The following is a 24,585-nucleotide window of genomic DNA, read 5'->3' as shown; positions in this document are numbered from 1 at the left end:
CAGATTTCCAGCATCCACAGTATTTTGCCTTAAATTTAAAGACTGAGGCCCTTACATGCCTGCCCTCTACGTCCCCTTACCTGTCTCACTTACACTCACACTCTGTCCCTAAACACTGACCAAATCAGACAATCCAATTCTAAGAGGTGTGGTTTCTTCCTGGTACAAAGAATTCAGGTAATTTTCTCTCTCCCTTTATGTCGCAAGGTCTACTTAGCCTCAACCACATAAGTTCTGATCCAAAGCTACTCAAGGTTCAAAATCTTTGCTGACATTTTTGTTCTAGTCCATACTGGGATCCATGAACTCCCACAGTTACAGCTGTGACACTTTACCTGTCTAGTCATCTTCAGTATGTTCTAAGGAGCTACTTAACTATAGTATTTAACTTAATATTTAGTTTTGTTTTTTCTATTTTGTATTACCTTACCACCAGCTGCTATAATATTTTGAGGTTTAGGAAAACAGAAGCTCACAATTAACTAGCATTTTCTTCTCTAGCAGAGGATGAAAAACGTTTAGGCAAAAGCAATCAAACACCTCTTTCCCTTCCTCTCCTTCACACCCTGAAGCATTAAATCCAGCATTCTATCAGCACTAACTTGGCTAGTGCTATCTGTTTTTAACGCAAAAGGCATGCTTGAGTCATTGAATGAGGATTCAGTCTCAGTTGGTTATTAAATAAGTTGCTGTTTCACTGGAACCCTTGAAAGAACCCTACTTAAGGCTCATAGATACAGCCTTTAATTTGTAGATTTCAGTTTAATGTATAAAGTATATTAGATTTGTACAAAATAAAAATGTAAACATTTTTAACAGGACAACTACACATAAGCAGTAAACTTGCATAACTTGGTAAGTTTGGTTGCTAGGTTTACATTCGCTATGAGGATCATAACACATTATAAAACTTAAAATATATTTTTTGACACTTTAATACAGAGATATGTATCACTTAAGGTTACTGTTCACAAAATTTCAATCTCAGTCACTTACGATAGCCGATGGGATGATTCTAGAGTCTTATGTACAAAGGAAGTTTCTTCTTTCTTTGTATCCCTTGTCTTAGGTTTTGGCGGTGGTTTCTTTCTTTCAAACTTATTCTTGTCCTGATATTCACTAAACCTTTCACTCTGGTCAAGTTCCTCATTAATAGCTACTTCTGCTTTCTGGGGCTTTCGAGTAGATGGGGATTTCTTTTGTAGTACAAAATTCTAAAAAGAATTTTAAAAATTTATTAGGTTGAAAAGAAATTCCATATAATACAACAGTTACTTACATTTATATAATGACACCTCTAACATTAAGTAAATATATAACAGCACCATTTACAAGATGCACTGGAGTAATACATCAAAGCTACTGACATATCAAACTCCAAACCTGAAATCTCTACCACTTCAAAGGAAGGACAGCAGATGCATATGACATTGTCACCTTCAAGCCATGTAGTATCTTAACTTGGAATTATGGTATCATTCCTAAATAGTCTCTGGGTGAAAATCCTGGGACTACTTTCCAAAAACACAGTGCTGGCGTCTCTTCCAAAGGACGGCCGTAGTTCAAGAGGGCAGTTCACTGTTAACTTCTCCACACAGTTAGGGAAGGGCAATAAATGCTGGCCTAGCTGGTGATACCTGCATCCCATGGACAAAATACCTAAAGTTCTTTGTAGAATCAAATAAGTCTGGACACATTTTACATATGAATTTCATTGTTTGGCCTGAACTTAGGTATTGGGTTAAATCTCACGTTTTCTGACTAATTGTCAGTTTTATTGAATTTCTTGTGAGGTCACTCACCATATCTCACCAAACTCACCTAAGAACTACCTACGCCATTAGCTACCTATCCCTCCAATGAGTCACCCGTCCTGTCCAATTCTAGCCCCAACCTACTATGTGCCATTCTAGAAGAACTTTACACCCATCAGAAATGCTCTGAAGACCAGCATCCCTAACACATGTGCCATATTTAAAAGCTCACTGTTCACCTTGACGAGAACTAGCATTCCGAAACTGCCCCGCTTGGTAATGGTAATTCATTCAGAAAATGTAGGAGAAAGGTAAAATAGTGCCATGAGTCTCCAACAGCATCTGGTGGATGCAGTGATGCAGAGGAGGAACAGCAGAGAAGGCCACGCCCTGTTCTGAGGTCACCACCAAGGTCAGTGTAGTTGCCATCATTCGGAAAAACAGCCAGAGTGCTAACCTTCTCCACCTCACCATGGCATGTGCCACACTCTTCTTCTCATTGCCCTATCCTTACTAACTGTAACAGTGCACATCTCTCACCCAAGGTTCATGCTCTGCCACTCTCACTACACTTGTAACATCTTCCCTCAGTGACTTTCATTCCATCTCCCAACTTTCCAGACAACTAACACAGCCTGGACTCTGCACTGCCTACTCACTCACCCAGGACACCTCACCACTTTTCAACTACCTGCACAAGCACTAACAGTTGTTCCAGCCACTTTTATCTCATTCAGTCCATCCCTTTCTCTCATTCCACAAGAAAACAGCCCACAATAGGCCAAAAAAGGCCCAGGTGGGTGGAGGGGTGCCCGACATCAGATTCCTGACCAACTATGAGGAAAGAATCCTATCTCTTGCAGGAGAAGATGAGTCTGTTCCTCCAGGATGCCAAGGCATCCATGTCCTGCCAAATAAGTACCACTCTTCACTCCATTGCAACTCTAAAATTAATTCTGCTATCCATGTTAGTCATTGCACACCAGTTCTAAACATTACTGGAATGCTTTTTCTCCCTTGTATCTTGCAAGTACCAGCAGGACATTCACAGTCACTGCAAAGGAATAGGTTGGTCTGCCAGAAGCCACCTCCTTGATCTCCAAGGAAGATAATTCCGAGGCCTTGAAGAAAGCAACAGCAAAGTTGCCTCCTTCCACCCCAACACCAGCTTTAATACTGATACCTTGATGGGAAAGCTACATTTAGAAGTTTGGGAAGATAAGCCTGTGAGATGTTACTGTGACAGTTCCCCAACAGGCTGAAGAAGAAATGCACCAGCTGCAGGCACTCTGGAGGACTGCTGGAGACTAGGCATCAGCTCAGCCCCTAGCAGGAGATGATCCTGTGATGTGGGCAACCAGTGACTTTGTCCACATATGAAGGTAGGAACAGGAGTGTCAAGTAGGTATATGGGAGGCAATGGCCCTCATAGCACAGACATTGCAGGAGTGCAGACATGCTAAGTGGACCCAGCTATCTCAATGCAATTGAGTTCTTGCCTCCATACTCAGGTTGGTGGCTGCCATAGAGTGTTAGGCCCAGCAACTTCAGGTCTACTAGAGAGGTATATTCATTTGCACACCAGTGGTCCAGCCATTGGTCCTCATGACTAAAGACATGGGAACAGGAGGACTCCAGGTGCTCCTTCGTCACAAGGAGACAGGATGTCAGAAGGCATCCAGCCAGAAGAGAAACAAGACTAAGGCCCCTCAAGACATTCCAGAGATTGCTGGGAACTCCACGTCCACATTGCCTACCTCCCTCCCACTTTTGGAAGTTCAAGCCAAGAAGGGTCCACCATCCTCTGGTTCACACTAGCCATGTCTAAGCTGTCCAGACATCTGGATTCACCTGACCAAACCTCCGAGGCCAACAGGCTCTACTGCCAAGCAGGCTACATCCAACTCTGTTGCAGAACCTAGGATAACACTGAGAAGTAGTGGGAGGGAAAAAAGAAAAAAACCTTTTGAGGGCACTTTGGTGGTGTTGGTGACAGCACACTTTACATAAAGTATCAAATTTATATAAAGCTTCTTGCTTTTGTAATGCATATGTAAGTTTGAGTCTGAACATAACCATAATTATAACAGTGTCAGCATGATGATTAACTGCACAACCATACCGGATGAATCATGGATCTATGTCAGTGCTTAGAGTTTGCTATAGCATGTGGGACCACATTGAATGAGGTGTGTCATTATAGGACAATGGGTTCTGCTGGCACCATTAGCCCTCCTAATCAAACATCGGTGACCAGTGGTGTTCCACAGGGATCTGTTCTGGGACCTCTGCTCTTTGTGCTCTATAAATGACTTGGATGAGGAAGTGGAAGGGTGGGTTGGTAAGTTTGCTGATGACACGAAGGTTGGTGGAGTTGTGGACAGCGTGGAGGGCTGTTGTAGGTTGCAATGGGACATTGACAGGATGCAGAGCTGGGCAAAGAAGTGGCAGATGGAATTCAACCCAGAAAAGTGTGAAGTGATTTATTTTGGAAGGTCAAATTTGAATGCAGAATACAGGGTTAATGGCAGGATTCTCGGCAGTGTGGAGGAACAGAGGGATCTTGGGATCCACGTCCATACATCCCTCAAAGTTGCAACCTAAGTTGATAGGGTTGTAAAGAAGGTGTTTGGTGTGTTGGCTTTCATTGGCAGAGGAATTGAGTTTAAGAGCCATGAGGTTATGCTGCAGCTCTATAAAACCCTGGTTAGACCAAATTTGGAATATTGTGTTCAGTTCTGGTCATCTCATTACAGGAAAGATGTGGAAGCTTTAGAGAGGGTGCAGAGGAGATTTACCAGGATGCTATCTGGGCTGGAGGGCAGGTCTTAAGAGGAAAGATTGAGGGAGCTAGGGCTTTTTCAATTGCAGCGAAGAAGGATGAGAGGTGACTTGATAGAGGTCTACAAGATGATGAGAGGCATTGATAGAGTGGATAGTCAGAGACTTTTTCCCAGGGCGGAATTAACTATTATGAAGGGGCATAATTTTAAGGTGATCGGAGGAAGATATAGGGGAGATGTCAAAGGTAGGTTCTTCACACAGAGAGTGGTGGGCATGTGGAATGCGCTGCCGGCAGTAGTAGTGGAGTCAGATACTTTAGAGACTTTTAAGCAACTCTTGGATAGACACATGGAGGATAGTAAAATGTAGGGCATGCAGGGTAGATTGATCTTAGTAGGATAATAGGTCGGCACAACATCATGGGCCAAAGGGCCTGTACTGTGCTGTACCGTTCTATGTTCAATGTTCTATCGTTATTCTTTTCCTAACCTCATTTTGCAGAAGTGCTAATGTGAATAAAGTGGTCAGCAATGTGCTGGGCAGGTTATATACAGTGGGTTCTGCTATAATGTGTGTTCCGGCAATGCGAATTGGCTATAACGTAATTGACGAATAGGTGAATGCTATTTCTAAAATGCGAACTTGTGTTGGCTATAACGTGATCCCATCAATTCCAACCTCTCTCCTTCAACCCATGGACCAGGGTGCAATGGCAGCTTTTAAAGCTTATCATTTGAGGAGCACATTTAAGAGGATGATTGCAGCTGCTGAAGGGAATAAGGACAGCATTCTTCAATTTTGGAAGAGCTTCAACATCAATTATGCAATTGCATGCAGTTTGGCTAAAGCTTCTCCCAGATTATTTTTTAAGATTTTAAAACCTTTGATCCGTCAGAGGAGCTCCCAAGAATCAAAGAACATTGTGTTGATCTTGCAAAGCAAGTTGGATTTGAAGAAGTGGAGAGTGAGGATGTTGAAGAGCTGCTTGAGTCCCACTGTGAAGACTTCTCTACAGCTGATCTACGACAACTTGTGGCTGAGGAAGAAGTGGAAGCTGGAGATGCAGAAGATGAAGTCCAGGATGCAGCACCACGAAAGTTTTCCACTTCTGTTTTGTCTTCTATCCTGAGGAATATTCAGAAGCAGTTGCAGCTCTTAGAGGACAATGATTACAATGCAGAATGCAGCAGGATAGCAGTTCACGGAATAAGATCTTATTTGGCACCCTATTAACAGCTTCTTAATGAAAGAAGAAAAAGGGCAAAGCAGCAAAAACTGGATGTCTTTTTTAAGCCAATCCCCAAGAAACAGTCAGAAGACAATGAACCACAGCTACCTACTTCTGGATTAACTATTTTTCACCCAAAACCTGCAACCACAACTGCACCTGAATGGATGATGATGAAGGTAATGACCCTCAGCCCCTGTATTAATAGAGTGACCTCAAACCTCCTCCCCATCAAGTCATCTTGACATTTTTTTCAAAATAAGGTGTTAATTTTACTCTTATCTCATTACTAGATATGAATTAAACATTTATTCAATCTGTGCTACCTTTTGTGTTAGGTTTTTGAGTGATTTTTGAGCGATTTGAATGATTTTTTTGGTCGTCTACCCCAAACCCCATTTTTCCCATAGGCCCTGTTATTTCTAATGCGTGATTTTCTATAACGCAATGTTGCACAAGAATGCAACAATCGAGTTATAGCAAAACCTCCTGTACCATACACAGGGGAGCCGATGCATTAGGATTGCCAGGGATTAGGAACCCCACAGGTCTGCATCCTGTGAGTCTGTGTGTAGTAGTTTTGCCCTCTAAAGGGTCTCACTTCAGTGGGTTTTGCAGTCCTTTCCATCACAGGACAAGACATCTGCCCCACTCACTCCCGGCATGATTGCATCCATACAAATGTTGTTTCCCTTTGTGGAGATTTGATTTTCAATGCAATGGAAGGTGACAGTAAGCATTCTTTGAGCTTTGTTTCCAGCCTCTACCCCTTCATGTCAAGAACAACCAAATCCCCTACCTGATAGCCCTTCCTGTGAATCCCATAAACTTTTAACCTCACTAAGTCCTCACCAAACCGTCAACACGAACCTGCATCTGCCCATCTTGCCCTAGCATGCCCTAGCATATGAGTTAATCATGCCTGGTGTGGTCATACACTACCACTGCAGGATGCTCATGACCATGGTCAAAGCCCCTTCCACATTACCCCATTCCCATTCATGCTTTACCATACCCCCTCTTACAAATACAGTTGTCGCCTCTCTGTACAATTGCATTACCTCAGCCAGCAGCCTTCAATCCCCACAAGTAAGTTACTGACCATGACCATAGATTGCAAGAAGCATAAAACTCCTGGCCACAAACACCCCTACTGGACATCTGACCTTATAGCCAGTCCCCTGAATTGGTACTGAATGTTGTCCTTGATTCACTGTGTTGGGACCCCCTGAGTGACAGGTGTATCCATAAGCTTCTGTCAGAGCTACTTAGACAATAAGATATGACTGTTTGCTTGTTACACATGTATTCTATTTATTATGTAGCCTGCTGGTACATTGTACAGATGTGAGATAGACTTGGCATGCTGCTGTACAGCACAGTGTATGCTGCCTTAACTGAGAACTGCTGATGAGCAAGGTAAGTTTGTGAGACTGCCCTAATAGCCACTGCTAGGCAAAGCAATGCAGGGTTGCTGCAAGCATAGAACATGGAACATAGAACATAGAACATTACAGCGCAGTACAGGCCCTTCGGCCCTCGATGTTGCGCTGACTTGTGAAACCAATCTGAAGCCCATTTAACCTAAACTATTCCATTATCATCCATATGTTTATCAATGACCATTTAAATGCCCTTAAAGTTGGCGAGTCTACTACTTTTGCAGGCAGGGCATTCCACGCCCTTACTACTCTGAGTAAAGAACCTACCTCTGACATCTGTCCTATATCTATCACGCCTCAATTTAAAGCTATGTCCCCTCGTGCTAGGCATCACCATCCGAGGAAAGGCATGAAGGTAGGCACTAAGTGAATAAGCACTAAGAGAGCAAGTGAACAGCTCTGAGATGCAGCCTGGTCCAATAATAGTGTGGATGTGTGTCCTTGTGTGCAAAGTATCAGTTCAGCAGCATTTCATTGTTAGTTGCTGGTGTGCCTTGCAATGCAAGACTGTTTCCTAAGTGTCCACAGGCAAGTTAAAAGGTAGAACCTAATGGCTTGACAAATGTCTGTGGATGAAAGATATGACAATTGATCCCCATGGATTGTGCCCTAGATGATGTTGTACAGTGAACAACACACAGGCTCTTCACAGCTAATAATAAGCTGAAGGCGCCAGGTACTCAATCTGATTTACATGTTGAGTATTGTCAGTGTCTAATTCATTCGCAACACGTGATACAATGGGAAGCTTCAAATCAGCAAGACAGGATCTGCATTTACTTCATAGACTTCATAGAATCCCTACAGTGTGGAAACAGGCCCTTCGGCCCAACCGTCCACACCGAACTGCAGAGCATCCCACCCAGACTCATCACCCTGTAACCCACCTAATCTACACATCCCTAAACACTATGGGCAATTTAGCGTGGCCAATTTACCTAATCTGCACATCTTTGGACTGTGGGAGGAAACTGGAGCACCCAGAGGAAAACCACGCAGACACAGGGAGAATGTGCAAACTCCACACAGACAGTCACCCAAGGGTGGAATTGAACCCGGGTTGCTGGCGCTGTGAGGCAGTTAGTATGCAATCATTTCTCTTTATAGAATTCCCACTCCCTAGTGAGAATCCTATCTTGATGTCTGGAATTTAGTTAAAAGATATAGCAAGTTGGTCCCAATGCTGAGATATGTCTCACTTTACCTCTGATGTGATTCTGCCATATTTCTTGACATAGGGATGTGAATGACATGGACTAAAAGATTCTGCCCATTGTGTTCAATTCTGGCACTGTGAAGACCATCATTCTTTTGGACTATGGTCTTAAAAATGGGTAAAGATACTGCTTTAAATAAAGAGACCACGGAAGATGATGTTGCTTTTTTTTAAGTAGATGAGTTATCGGCACTCATTATGCGTTGCTTCTACAAGTTGCTTTACTTCAAGCAGTAGAGGAAGAGGATAAACTCCTCAGCTCCGTAGACATGTGTTTAGGACAGTTTTGCCTAGTGACAGACTTCTGGTTTGTTTTCAACCAGGATAGTATATATTAATCAGTATTGTAACAACTTCACTGATTCCTGGCAAGTGCATACAGCATTGTGTTTTAACAATATAGCAGAAACATCCAGACTGTGAAGAAGAAAACATCTTTCTCCCCCTTCTGTGAAGTAAGCAAAAGAAAATCCTCAGCAGATAGCTAAAACCCCTCTCTCTGCATATTCTCTTCTTGATAGGAAAAAGGTTGAAAAAAATCACTGTCAGAGACACTGAAAGGAAAAATCTTCAAGATTGATAAACTGTGTCCACAATGCATATTATTTGTCTTTTTCATCCTTTTGTGTCTGTTTGTAAGTGTAAGGGAATTTTTTTAAAGGTATAGAGTTTAAGTTATAGAGATTGATAATTTAGCAATTGAAGTTTCTTTTCTTCCATTAGTTAAAAACAATGTTATCAATAAATAACTTTTCTTGTAAAGTACAGATAAATTTTATCTTTAAACCTGGGTTCAGCTGTCAAATAAATTGCAGACATTGGATAGTTTGATTAAATATTTTCATGTTTGTGATTGATCCCAAGAATAGCGGGCCTGGATTTCCAGTGCACTACCCCAGTAAAATCATAGAATCATACAATACAGAAGAGGCCATTTGGCACATCAAGTCTGTATTGCCAAAAGATATACTACTATCTACATTAGACCTGCTTCCCCATTTTAGGCCTACAGTTGAATGTTATGACACTTCAAGCGTTCATTCAAGTATTTTTTAAAGGTTATGAGATTTTTTCCCCCAACTACACTCTCAGACAGTGCATTCCAGACCCCCATCACCATCTGGGTGAAGAAAGTTTCCTTAGATTCTCTCTAAAGCTCCTGCTTTCACTTTAAAATTATGCCCCCTCATTACTGACCCTTTGACTTAGAGTAACAGCTGTTTTCTATTCACCATCTCCATGCCCTCTTATACATTAATTTTATACACCTCTTTCAGGTCCCTCCTTAACCTTCTCTGCTCCAAAGATAACAACCCAAGCCTATCCAGCCTCTCTTCATAGCCAAAATGCTCCATTCCAGGCAACATCTTGATGAACCTCCTTTGCACCCACTCTGATGCAATCAAGTTCTTCCTACAGTGTGGTGACCAGAACTGCACACAGTACTCCTGTACAGCTCCAGCAAGACCTCCCTGTTCATATAATCTATACCATGATTGATATAGGCAAACGTCCTATGTGCCTTCTTCACTACTCTACTAACCTGTTCAACCACCTTCAGGGATCAGTGGGCAAGTAATCCAAAATCATACTGTTCCTCTGAGCTTCCTAGTGTCCTGCCATTCTTTGAGTACACCCTTGTTTTGTATCTTCTTCAAAAGTGCATTGCTTCACATTTATCAGGGTTAAATTCCATCTGCTACTAATCTGCCCACCTGACCAATCCATTTATCCCCTCCTGCAACCTAACAACTTCCTCCTCATTGTCACCCACCCAGCCAATCTTTGTGTCATCTGTAAACTTACTTATCATCACTGCACACCCCCCCCCCACAAATTCTCACCTGCATCATTTATGATTAGCACAAACAATAAGGCACCCAGCATTGATGCCTATGGTACGCCACTGTATTTCAGACTCCAGTCACACAACAGCCTTCTACAACCACTCTCTGTCGCTTGTCACTAAGCCAGTTTTGGATCCAAGCTGCCAAGTTATCCTGGATCCCCTGAGCTTTTATCATCTTTATCAATTTCCCATGTGAGACTTTGTCAAAGGCCTTGGTGAAATCTATATAAGCTACATTAGCTGTGCTACCACCATCTACATACTTTGTCACTCCTCAAAAAATTCAACCAATTTGGCTTGACTTCCCTTTGACAAAGCTATGCTGATTATTCTTGATCAAACCTTGTCTCTAAATGGAAATTAATTTTCTCCTTCACTATTTTCTCGGATAGTCTCTCTACCACTGAGTGAGTTCAGTGAGTCATTGCAGTACCACACTTTAGGAAGATTTTAAGGCATCTGAGAGAGTGCAGGAAAGATTTACCAGAATGGTTCCAAGGATGAGAGACTTCTGTTGCAAGAATTGACTGGTTAAGTGTGTTTTCTTCCCTTAAAAGAGAAAATTGAGAGATTTGATAGAGATGTTTAAAATCATGAATTGTCCAAACAGTATAGATAGGGAGAAACTGTTCCTGTTGGGAGAAGAGTCCAAACCATATGGTACTGATTTAAGGTGATTTGCGAAAGAAACAACATGAGGAAACTAATTTTTATGCACCATGATTGAGATAACTTAGGAAAAGTTCGAAACTTTTATTTTACTTAGTATTCAAGTTAAAACAAAGGGAAAACACAGTTGGATTGAAAATGAGAGGGAGCATTCTAATCCATGAGCTGCATTTTTAAGTTCTGAGTGCACTGGTATGTTATGAACATGAGGTTTTATTAATTTGTTAACATGTTAAACCTTTTCTTACTTCAAGGTAAAATGAAGGAAGGAAGAGTCTTGTGATCTGCTATGATTTCTGCTTTACAACAAATTTGTATGGCTTAGTTACAGATGGGACAGCAGGATCCAGAACAGGCGTTTGAAATTTATATAAATAAAACAAAGTAGTGTGGGTGCTGGAGATCAGAACTTAAACCAGAAATTGCTGACAGAACTCAGCAATTCTGGCAGCATCTGTGGGAAGAAAGCAGAGTTAACGTTTCGAGATCGGTGACTTTTCTCCAAAGAGTCTTGATGTCCCATGGAGTTCTGATGAAGTGTCATCAGACTCAAAATGTTAGCTCTGCTTTCTTCTCATACATGTCTCCAGATCTACTCAGTTTTGCCAGCAATTTCAGTTTCTGTTTGAAACTTATGTGCTGTGGGTTTCAAATGTGGAAACAAAGGCAAGAATAGTTGGACCAACTATGGACAAACCTCCAGTCTCAGTGTTTTTGGACAGAGAAGGACAAAGAGAGAGATACAAACAGAGAGAGAAAGAGAGAGAGAGAGAAATGTCTCTCAGAAAGACAGAAAACTGCAATTACTATAATCAGGATTGAAGAATGTGATGCCTTTCTGTAGTGTATGGGTCAGAATGAGGATAGCATACATACTTGGATCAAAGAAATGCAATCCTGTAGCACTCTAAAATCTCTGGAGGATTCATCCAGTGTGGCCAGGTGTAAGGTACTGCTACAGTTGAGCCTTATTACTGGTCGTCACTTTGGAACTTCTCTAGGAATTGAAATAAGCACCTTTTGAAGGTTACTCAGCATTACCCTAACTTGCTGAAATGGAGAGAAGTGAACTCTATGATTGATGTTGGACTGGTTCCTACAAAAGAAATGAAATTCTGTGGAGAGGAGGAAATCAAGTATAACTGTGGTGTGGGGTTCTCAATTGTGTTAAGTATTAATGTAGGTAAGAAGTTAAAGTACATGTTTTTCTGTAGTTTGAAGTAATAGTTTCTTCCTGCACTGCCTGAGAGCACTGGGAAGGACTCTCATTTTCAGCCTATCCCCTTGGCTGAGCTGTGGTGGCCCTCAAGTTAAACAACCACCAGTTGTTTATGTCAAGTGGGAGAGCTACCTTATCATCTGGTAGGATTATGGCAACCTTACTTTTACCTCTGCCTACTAGGTAGTGTTCAGCCTAAGTTGATTTTAGTTTGTTTGTCTTAAAGTCTTTAAACTTGAAAACTTTTCATTCCCTTAAGTTGGTCATTGGAAATTCTGATATCTTTTACAACTTATGGGATTGTAACAAGTGGTCTATTTATCTGAGAGGGCAGGAAAAAAGGACACAGGGAAGAATGATGAGAAGATGAAACCAGGTAGGCATTCATAAAAGCAGTATGGGAAGAGAAATAAAAGAGAAGTTTTATTTGGATCTCGGTTAAAAGATCCTTCCTTCATGTTCATACTGTATTATATCATTTCACATTTTTCAATTGCTTACAATTGGAAAAGAATTTGTAGTTTTATAAATACATAAATCTTATGTTGATGACACTAGAATTAAGATTCTTCAATAAAAGTAAATATTTACTTGGTTCAGGGGCGTAAAATCATCGTTGAATAATTTAAGTAACAAGAAATGGGAGAGGTAAAGAGAAGACATAATAATTTGCTATTCCTGAAAAGGAGCAGAGAAAATAAAAACTCAACTAATCCTATATTTTTTAGTCTATATTCATATAAGTAAGGATGGAAATATAAGATTAATTTTAAATATCACCTTTCTGAAGTATTGGAAAAATTGAGAGCATTAGGTAAGATCAAATATAAAATGAGACAGCATCATTATTAGGTTATCAGTTTAAATTTTGATTTGATTTATTATGGTCACGTGTACCTACCTACAGTGAAAAGTTTCGTTTTGCACGAAGTACTTGCAGATCATACCATACAAAGTGCATTAGGGTAATAGAACAGAGCGAAGCATATAATACTACGGGCTACAGAGAAGGTGCACAAACAGCAAGATCAACATTAAATTTAAAATTTCAAAGGTCCATTCAGAAGTCTAATAACAGCAGGGAAGAAGCTATTCTTGAAGCCGTTGGTACATGTGTTCAAGCTTTTGCATCTTCTGCCCAATGGGAGAGGTTGGAAGAGAGTATAACAGGAGTGGGAGGGGTCTTTGATTATGTTGGCTGCCTTGGAAAGATGTATAGATAGAGTCAATGGATGAAACATTGGCTTGCATGTTCACAACTCTCTGTAGTTTCTTAAGGTCTTGGACAAAGTAGTTGCCATACCAAGCCATGACGAATCCGGATAGAATGCTTTCTACAGTGCATCTATAAAAATTGGTAAGAGTCTTTATGGACATGCTGAATTTACCTTAGCCTCCTGAGGAAGTGGGGGCATTGTCGTGCTTTCTTGATCACTGCATCAATGTGGGTGGACCAGGACGGATTGTTGGTAATCTTCACTCTGAGGCACTTGACGCTCTTGACCATCTCCACCTCAGCACCATTGATGTAGACAGGGGTGTGCCCTCCACCTTGCTTCCTGAAGTCAATGACCAGATCTTCTGTTTTGCTGACGTTGATGGAGAGTTGGTTATCTTTGCACCACACCACCAAGGACTCTCTCTCTTTCCTGTATTCTGTCTCATCATTGTTTGAGATCTGGCCTACAACGGTCATATCCGTCAGTGAACTTGTAGATGGCGTTAGGTCAAAATTTGGCCACACAGTCATGAATGTGTAGGGAACACAGTAAGGACCTGGGTACAGAGCCTTGTAGGGTGCCAGTGTTGAGGATTATCACGGAGGAGGTGTTGTCGCCTATTCTCACTGATTGCGGTCTGTAGGTCAGGAAGTCTCGAAGATCCAGTTACAGAGGGCAGAGCAGAGATCAAGGTCTTGGAGTATGGAGATTAGTTTGATTGGAATTATGGTGTTGAAGGTGGAACTGTAGTCAATAAGTAGGAGCCAGACATAGGTATCCTTGTTATCCAGTTGTTCCAGTGATGAGTGTAGGGCCAGGGAGATGGCATCAGCCTTGGATCTGCTGCGACTGTAGGCAAGTTGCGAGGGATCAAGGCAAGCTGAGAGTCTAGAGTTGATATGAGCCATGACTAACCTCTTGAAGCATTTCATAATTATGGAGGTCAGAGCAACCAGATGGTAGTCATTGAGACATGCTGCATGAGTTTTTTTTGGCACCGGGATGATGTCTTGACTGCACAATTTTGTTTAAATCATCAGTCTTTATCTTATATACAACACTATTGATTAAGTATATAATACAGAAAAGTTGATTCAAATATTGGCTGCCTCTTATATGCAAATGCAAGGTAGTACTTGACAGAGTGTGGCATCAAAGACCCCAATAAAAACTAAAAAAGAAATGAGAATCAGGGAAAATCTTCACTGGTTTGAGTCATACATAATCCAAAAGAAAATGGTTATGGATGTTGGAGGTAAATCATCTCAGTACCAGAACATGGTGGGAAGGTGAACCCCGTGAGGAAAATTCACAGGGATACTTCAGTGTTATTTGGACACTTTGAATGAATGGACAAATGCATGGTAGATGAAGTATAATTTAGATAAATTAGGGGTTATCTATTGGTAGCAAAAACAGGAAAATAGATTATTATCTGAACAGTGATAGTTTGGGAAAGGGGAAGGTGCAACAAGACCCGGGTATCCTTGTACACTAGTTGCTAGAAGCATACAGGTGCAGGCATTGAAGGCAAATGCTATGTTGGGCCTTCATGATGATAGGATGACAGGAACTCTGCAATTATACAGAGTTTTGTTGAGACCACACTTGAAGTATTGTGTGCTGTTTTGGTCTCCCTATCTGAGGAAGGATGTGTTTGTTATGGAGGGAGTGCAACAAAGGTCTACCTGACTGATTCCTGGCCTGGGACGACTGACGTATGCAGAGAGATTGGATTGGATTGGACTATATTCACTAAAATCTGGAAGGAAGTGGGAGGAGCTTGTAGAATCCTATTAAATTTGACAGGACTAGACAGTATAAATGCAGGAAGTATGTCCCTAATGATTGGAAGTCCAGAACCAAGAGTCATAGGAAAGGCCATTTAGGAATGAGATGAGGTGAAATATCTTTACCTGGTGGATGGTGAGTCTGTGGAATTCTCTGCCACAGAAATGGTAAGGTCAAAACATTCCATGTTTTCAAGGAGGAATTAGTTACAATTCTTTGGGCTAAAGGAGAAAGTAGGAGCAGGGTACAGTGCTGGATGATCTGCCATGACCATACTGAATGATAGAATAGACACAAAGGGCCAAATAGCCTACCCCTGCTCCTAAATTCGATGTTTCTATTAATCTATGTCTTGAACTTACTTAATGACTGAACTTCCATAGTTCAACCATCAATAACTTTCTTTCCATTATAAGTCAGACATGGCGACATCTATTGATGATTGCACAATGCTCAGTACCATTCGTGACTCCTTAGACACGGAAGCAGTCCATTTACAAATGTAGTCAAACCTGAACAACATCCAATTTCTAGGGACTATTCTAGAAGGAAGAAAATTCTGATAAATCAAAACTAATGCATCCATTACCTCTGTAGCTATTTTAGTTTGGCTTTAATTCTAAAGGCATGGAATTGAAAACTAGTTGTACTAAACTTGTATCAATCGATTCTTCATTAGACCACTTCTCAGTACAGTGGTTGCAGATCTGGCTAACAATGTTGTAAAAAGTCTACATAGCCACTGGAGAGAGTGCAGAGATTTACAAGGATAATCCCAGAGATATGTGGACATATAGAAATCATAGGAAACCATTGTCAGGCAGGGTTAAAAATTAAGGCTTAAAATTATGAGAAGTTTTGATAGAGTAGATACAGTGTGAAGATTTCGTCTTGAGAACCAAAGCATAATCAGATAGTCACCAAGATACCTAATGCAGAATTAAATAAATACCTTTTCACACAAACAGTGAGGAGAATATGGAATTTGCTGTCACAGGGAATGATGGAATAGAAATTAAATAGTGCAGAAGTAAGAAGGGAATTGATGGCTACGATAGTAGACTTAGATGAGCAAAACAAGTAAAAGCAAAATATTGTGAATGTTGGAAACCTGAAATGAAAATAGAAATTGCTGGAGAAACTCAGCAGGTCTGTCAGCATCTGTGGAGAGAAAAACATATTTAACATTTTGTCCAATATCACTTCTCCAGAACTAAAAGGGGCTGGATAATAAATGATAGGTGTCAAAAGGAGAAAATGGATCTGCTGGGTATAAAGTGTGTAATAAAAATGAACAACAGAAGCCACGTCTTGAAGTTGTATAACTCAATATTGAGTGTTTGAGGCTGCAAAGTGCCTAAGTAGACAAATAGGCTGTTGTTCCTTCAGCTTGCATTGAGCTTCATTGAAATACTGTAGCAATGCCAGGATGGAAATGTTAGCATGGGAGTAAGACGGTTTGATGAAATAACAAGCAATTGGAAGATTGGTGTTATTCTTTCAGAATGAAGGGAAGTATTCTGTAACATGATCACCCCAGTCTGCATTTGGTCTCGCCAATGTAAAGGAGACCACATTGTGAGCAGTGAATAGTGTGGACTGGATTGAAAGATGTATGAGTAAAACTGCTTCACCTGGAAGGTGCGTTTAGGGTCTTGGACAGCAAGGAGGGAGGAGGCAAATGGGCAAGTGTTACAATTTCTGCCATTTCATAAAAAGGTGCCATGAGGACGTGAGGAAGTGTTAGGAGTGATGGTGGAGTGGACCATGGATGCAAAGGGTAGCCCTCATCTCCATCCTTGTAAGCTATCATCTCTTGACAGTTTAGTATACGCCTCTATAAAGTGAAAAATGGAAAACTCTGACAAGGAGTGCTATGGAATGCCTCCACATGGACCTTCAATACAGGGACTTATTCCAATTAATGCAGCACAAGTCATGTCACACAAAAATAGTGGGAGATTGTAAATGCTACTTGATTACTGATACCTTGCTCCCCTCACATCCCACACCATCCAAGAAAGGCAGCATATAACAGCATGTTGGCAAATGCTTACAGTTCAAGGTGAGAGGAATCAGCGCCGTGCCCTTGTGCAGCCAATGAGGTTTGGATTGTCTGTGAATTATGGTCCATGGGTGCCACTTTTAAGGTTACCTGTAATTATCTCTGCTTAACATAGATGACTATCTTCAATCTTCAATGACCAACGTCATGGTCAGGATTGCTTGCGACCACAATTTGTATTCCACAGTTTGACAGTGCAAGCATTTCACATGGGGATTATTATGATTACAGCTGACTTTACTCCGTACTGTGAAAGTACTTGACTAACGCAATTGCTTTTTGAAGGGCCTCACATTGCTCACGGGCTGAACCCACGATTTCAGACAGAAAAGAAACACTCACTCCATCTATTATGGTGTTGTCACAACCATTTGCCATTTCCACTGCGCATTTACAAGTTGCACGAGTATTAAAGACAATGAAGGTCTTATTTGGTACAGAGAGTTGCAGGCTGTACTTGGTAATCAAGTGGCTCCCTGAACCTCTATGTTCCTTTCTTCCTTCCACTCTCTGTCAACCCCCAGCAGTACTGAGCTTCCACAGATTATCACATGCCTCTTTGAATTATGACTTCATCTCACAACATTAACCTCTGAGCCCTGGCCCCACAGCTTAGTCATGCCAACCATTGTCCTGTACTGTCCCCAACCGAGTTCACGGTGGTTCAGGTTGTCAAAGAAGTGTAGGAACAGGTGGTGTTGAGGAGGCAGGGAGCTGCTGAAGGACTTGGACAAGCTAAGAGAGTGGGAAAAGAAGTGGCAGATAGAATATAATGTGGGAGAGCGTAAGGTTATGCATTTCGGTGTGAAGAATAGTGGCATAGACTATTTTCTAAATGGGAAAGGCTTCAGAAATCTGAAGCATGAAACGATTTAGGAGTCCGAGTTCAGGATTCTCTTAACATTAACATGCAGATTCAGTTGGCAGTTAGGAAGGCAAATACAATATTAGCATTCATTTCAAGAAGGCTAGAATACAAGAGCAGGGATGAATGCTGAAGCTGTATAAGGCTTTGGTCTGATTATATGTGGAATATTGTGAGCAGTTTTGGACACTGTATCTAAGAATGGATGTATTGGTCTTAGACGGAGTCTAGAGGAAGTTTACAAGAATGATCCTGGTGGCAAAAGGCTTGTCATATGAGGAGTGGTTGAGGACTCTGGGTTTACAGTCAATGGAGTTTAGAAGGACGAGAAGGGATCTCATTGAAACTTACAGAATACGGAGAGGTCTGGATAGAGTGGATGTGGAGACGATGTTTTCACTGAGATAAAGAGCAATTTCATCAGCCAGAGGGTGGTGAATCCATGGAACTCATTGCTACAGAAAGTTGTGGAGGCCAAGTCACTGAATGTATTTGAGACAGAAATAAGTAGGTTCTTGATTGGTAGGTGATGAAAGGTTGTGGGGAGAACGCAAGAGAATGGGATTGAGAAACATATCAGCCATAATTGAATGGCAGAGTTGGGCCCGATGGGCCAAATGCCTAATTCTGCTCCTTTATTTTATGGACTACTTCGAACAGAGTAATCCATGGAATCCAATACACTATTGTCTGCTCCCTCTTATATGTTGAGTTGCCCTCCTTCAAATTATTGCCCCTCTGAATCCCAGCTGCTGCCTCCAATCCACAGAATTGAATGCATCAATATCCCTTCCATAGCAATGGTCCTGATGACAGGGTAGAGGCAGGGATGATGTTCCTGATGGTTGGTGCATCCAAAACCAGGGGTCACACTCTGAGGATTCGGGGTAGACCATTTAGGACTACCACATACCCCCAATCCCTTAACTGTGGCCATCCCTTTGACCAACTTGGACAGGGAGCTGCAACTGATGGTTGACCAGACCCTTGACTGACATCTGTCTCCCTTGGACAGACTGAGGTGCATTCAGTGTGTTTGCCATTTTCTAATCAACCTGTTCAGAGGTGTTACCTCTGGAGCAGCTGGGACTTGAACCTCAGCCTTCTGGCACAGTGGTAGGGACAATTACACTGCACTAGGACTCTTGCTTGCCACAAAGGCTTCTGGCATATGGTGTTGGTGTAACATTGATGTAACTTAGTGCTGTACAGAACATGTCCACCTCCTTGACTGATCACAGCTGACAACCATGACAAGGTGCCTGGTCTTGTGTCTGTGCTAAATAGCAAGTCAGGGCAGGAGTGCTGTGAACCTTTAAGGTTTGACTGAGGGGTTAAAGCACAAAAAGGCAAGAAGGTGAGGCAGGAATGCTGTGAGCATCCGAGTAGTTGCAAAGCGACTGAGCTCGAAGAGAGCAAATGAGATCCCAGAGGTGTACCCTGGTCAAATCCATGAGTTATGGGTCTGTCCCTTTGTGTAGTGTCCTGGCAGCACCATTACAATGAAAGGTGCCAGTACACTTTAGCACTAAAGTGTAGAACAGTATTGTAATTGGGTCAGAGATGTGACATGAGGGCGTGGTGAGGCTGGTTTGTCTGATGCCAACCTTCGTAGGCAGAATGTAGATGGTCACTGCCCATGGAACATACCTCGAAATATTAATAACTGCTGTCCAAGATGGAGGCCTGGCTTTTGTGTCGAGCATTGGCCATCTAGTTTGTGTGTAAGGGAACAGGAAATTGTAAATCATTCTAATGTATGGCAGAGTAATGCACGCAAATAGATGCAAATAGGCCTCTTTCATTCACTAGTGAGATTCTTGTCTCTCTACTCAAAACTTGACTGAAGATCATACATATTTTTCGATGCTGAGATGTCCACATTATTCACTGGCTGGGAAGATAAATTGGGAGAGGGGACTGTGCAGCAGGACCTCGGTGTCCTTGTGCACCAGTCACTGAAGGTAAGCATGCAGGTACAGCAGGCGGTAAAGAAAGTAAATGGTATGTTGCCCTTCATTGTGAGAGGTTTCAAGTACAGGAGCAGGGATGTGTTGTTGCAGTTATACAGGACCTTGGTGAGGCCACACCTAGAATATTGTGCGCTGTTTTGGTCTTCTTTTCTGAGGAAGGATGCTGTTGCTCTCAAGGGAGTGCAGCAAAGGTTTACCAGATTGACAAGGTAGAGGCAGGGAGGATGTTCCCAATGGTGGGTGCATCCAGAACCAGGGGTCACACTCTGAAAATTCGGGGTAGACCATTTAGGACGGAGATGAGGAGACATTTCTTCATCCAAAGAGTAGTGAGCCTGTGGAATTCATTACCACAGGAAATGCTAAAACATTGAATGTATTCAAGAGGTGGCTAGATATAGCACTTGGGGCAAATGGAATCAAAGGTTATGGGGAGAAAGCAGGATTAGGCTATTGAGTTGTATTATCAGCCATGATTGTGATGAATGGCGGAACAGGCATGAAGGGCCAAATGACCTCCTCCTGCTCCTATCTTCTATGTTTCTAAGTTCCTATCCCCCCATGCAGTCAATGGAGAGCGCAGTTAGCATGGCTGCATTCAGCAATCATGAAAAATGAAATTAGCCTGCTGAATATCATATGCTAATCACAGATCCCCACACTCGTTTTCAGAGACTCTTACACTTGTCCCTACATGTGTTTTGGTTAATTAAAATAACAGTTAATATATTATCATGTACACAATTGAGAAACTGAAGTTTCTAAAAAATTAGACTTTTTGTTCTCTGTGGCAGTCATCTAGAATATATCAAACTTGTTCTAAAAAGGCAATTATCTTCCAGTGTTAGAATTATTGTATAAAAGAGGAATGATACAAATCAACATATGTTGGGCACATATGCTTACATTTGGAAGCAAACATATAGTAGCATGCCGACTTTAGAAAAATGAAGAGGATTGTACTCTATTATTATCAGACACGAAAACATACTGTAAAGGTTAAAACATTAAATGAATTGTTCTCTCAAGAAAGAGATAAATGCTTCAAAAGTAAACATCTTGTTGCTGCCAATCATTTGATCAATGATCCAATTGTTCTGTTTCATGGATTCACATATTTTTGCTATAAATTTCTATCACACATAAACAAACGTACATCCAGACACAACAACCATGCTCTAAAGTTGTTGTGCAGGCTCCATTTTTAATCTAAAATTCAAAAACACGTAGATAGACATAACTAGTTGTAGTTATGTCAACCATCTGGACCTTATAGAACATGAGTTCCTTGATTGGGGCTGTTAATCTGGTCCAATCAGGGAGCCCTAGCTGACAGATAAAAAGAGGAGTGTCACAGATACTGACACTCTGGTATCGACTCTGACAAAGCTGTGCCAGAGTCACGAGGACTTTCTATGCGCAAATAAAGGGTGACTTGGTGACAGGATACTGGTCTCTATTCTGTTATTTCAGTAGCGATAATAGTAAAATGCATTTTTGAAGAAATTCACTCACAATAGTCATCTTTGAGTTGAGGTAAGCATTTCCTGCACCATTACTTAGGAAACTTGACTTGTTCAACCCTGCTGTTGAAGACTGGGCCCAGTATGTGGTAAGAATGCATTATTTTATCCAGACAAAAGACATTAGGGTAGACATAGAACATAGAACATAGAACATTACAGCGCAGTACAGGCCCTTCGGCCCTCGATGTTGCGCCGACCTGTGAAACCAATCTGAAGCCCATCTAACCTACACTATTCCATTATCATCCATATGTTTATCCAATGACCATTTAAATGCCCTTAAAGTGGGCGAGTCTACTATTTTTGCAGGCAGGGCATTCCACACCCTTACTACTCTCTGAGTAAAGAACCTACCTCTGACATCTGTCCTATATCTATCACCCCTCAATTTAAAGCTATGTCCCCTCGTGCTAGCCATCACCATCCGAGGAAAAAGGCTCCCACTGTCCACCCTATCTAATCCTCTGATCATCTTGTATGTCTCTATTAAGTCACCTCTTAACCTTCTTCTCTCTAACGAAAACAGCCTCAAAACCCTCAGCCTTTCCTCAAAAGACCTTCCCTCCATACCAGGCAACATCCTGGTAAATCTCCTCTGCACCCTTTCCAATGCTTCCACATCCTTCCTATAATGCGGTGACCAGAACTGTACGCAATACTCCAAGTGCGGCCGCACCAGAGTTTTGTACGGCTGCAACATGACCTCACGGCTCCGAAACTCAATCCCTCTACCAATAAAACCTAACATACTGTACGCCTTCTTAACAACGCTATCAACCTGGGTGGCAACTTTCAGTGATCTATGCACATGGACACCGAGATCTTTCTGCTCATCCACATTACCAAGAATCTTACCATTAGCCCAGTACTCTGTATTCCTGTTACTCCTTCCAAAGTGAATCACCTCACACTTTTCCCCATTAAACTCCATTTGCCACCTCTCAGCCCAGCTCTGCAGCTTATCTATGTCCCTCTGTAACCTGCAACATCCTTCCACACTATCCACAACTCCACCGACTTTGGTGTCATCCACAAATTTACTAACCCATCCTTCTACACCCTCATCCAGGTCATTTATAAAAATGACAAACAGCAGTGGCCCCAAAACAGATCCTTGAGGTACACCACTAGTAACAACAACAACGTAAAACAACAAGTAATTCTTCTGACAGCCTGGGAGTTTTCTGTTATTAAGAACCTAACTTTCCCTGAGGCACCAGATACTAAAATGTTTCAAGAGTTGACAGATTTAGTTAAGGAATATTATGACCCCAAGTCTCCTTTAATTCTGAGATGCTATCATTTTCACTTGACAATTTGAGAACCAGGGTATCTGTGTTAGGATTTTTGACACTGGTTAAGGTGACTGGCAGAGTCATGTGGCTTTGGTTTATACCTTAATGAGACAGTTGGTTTATGATGCAGGCATGCAAAAGTGATGACCAACTGGACTTCAAACAGGAACTATATCTGGCTTTATCATTGGAAAATGCGGCAAGTGGAGCGTATGAGTCGCAGGGTATTCCGATAGAAGTAGACACACTTGCCAGTTTGAATGAACTTGGGGAACACTATTTGAGTGCAGGCAATTGCGTAGCCTCACTCAGGACATAAGGACAGAAGGACGCTATGTCAGCCCACACCAAAACACCAAAACAAAACCAAGCCTCAACTAATTGGTTAAAACTTTCTTCAAGCCATTGTAGGTACTGCTGGTATGCAGACTCAAGACAGCAAAAGAATCCCACCTGACCTCAATTGAATAAGATAACTCATCGGTTGGTATCCAGGAGTGTGCATAGCCTGGAAAGCCCACCTACATCTGGTTTGGAACAGTTAAATTGCTTAGCAACATCCAAATCAGAACCAATCAAGATAAACACCTGGTTAGATGGTCATCTGGTTCTAATGGAGGTTAATACTGGTGCAACCATATCAGTGATCAAAAAACCAGTTTTTAACAAAATTTGCCTGGACTCCAACCCTTAAGTTTGCGCAAGACCTCAGCTAGACTGAAAACCTATACCGAGGAACCTTTACAGATTAAAAGTACAACTTTGGTTCTGGTTTCTTATGAAAAGTAGCTGGTTTGGTTACCAGTGATTATAGTAAAAGCCTTGGGCCCAAGCTTGATGGGGTGAAATTGTTTGAGAAAGGTTCACCTCGATTGGCTCAACATTTTTCAATTAGAAAATGCCTGTCTGAGTGATTTCTTAATAAAAGACCCAGAGATCTTCCATGAAGATCTAGGGACTATCATAGGAGCTAAAGCCACCTTGCATGTTGACCAGGAAACAATACCACAATTTTGCAAGCTCAGCCCAGTGCCATTTGCTCCACAGGCAAAAGTAAAGGCAGAAATCAGAAGGCTAGAAAGTGAAGGAACCATTAAACCAATCCAGTTTATGGAATGGGCAGCACTAGCCTTTAAGGAGATTTTAAACAAATGATAAACCGCTTTTCACCACTGCATAAGTACCCAATCCCTCAGAAAGAGGATGTATAAGCAAAGCTGGCAGGGGGTCTGTCCTTCGCAAAGCTGGACATGAGACTTATGTACTCGCAATTGCATTTAGATGAGAATTCCTAGAAGTATGCTACAATTAATGCCCATAAGGGCTTGTGCCAACATACGAGACTTCCGTTTTGGGGTATCATCAGCCTGTTCAATTTTTCAGCAGGTGATGGAGAATATTTTGTAAGGTCTACCTTAGGTTGCTGTTTATTTAAATGATGTGCTAATAACAGAGAAGATAATAAGGAACGCTCAGAGAAGTCGGACATAGCCCTTTAATGTTTTTCCAAAGTAGGCGTAAGCCTAAGAAGGGAAAAAAATGTGTTCCAGGCACCCCAAGTAACCTTATTGGGCTACAGAGTTGACAAAATTGGGTTATACCCATCAGAAGATAAAGTAAGGGCATCAAAGGTGGCCCAGAACCCGTGTCTGTCCAGCAGCTTAGGTAATTCCTTGAGCTGGTAAATTA

The 24,585-nt window shown here is 41.7% G+C and overlaps 1 protein-coding gene across 1 annotated transcript in view; it reads right to left on the bottom strand.

The window, feature by feature from the left end:
- LOC109917023 (outer dynein arm-docking complex subunit 2-like) overlaps nt 1-24,585 on the bottom strand; it is a 102,624-nt gene that overhangs the window by 190 nt on the left and 77,849 nt on the right. The window contains exon 7 of the mRNA XM_020516789.2: nt 997-1,214. Coding sequence (XP_020372378.1) covers nt 997-1,214 — 218 coding nt within the window. The remainder of the gene's footprint in view (nt 1-996; nt 1,215-24,585) is intronic.

The sequence above is a fragment of the Rhincodon typus genome, chromosome 2 (genome assembly GCF_021869965.1).
Source record: "Rhincodon typus isolate 14 chromosome 2, sRhiTyp1.1, whole genome shotgun sequence".
NCBI lineage: Eukaryota > Metazoa > Chordata > Chondrichthyes > Orectolobiformes > Rhincodontidae > Rhincodon > Rhincodon typus.
Note: the sequence above shows the minus strand (reverse complement) of the source record. Positions and strands in the feature narration are given on the sequence as shown.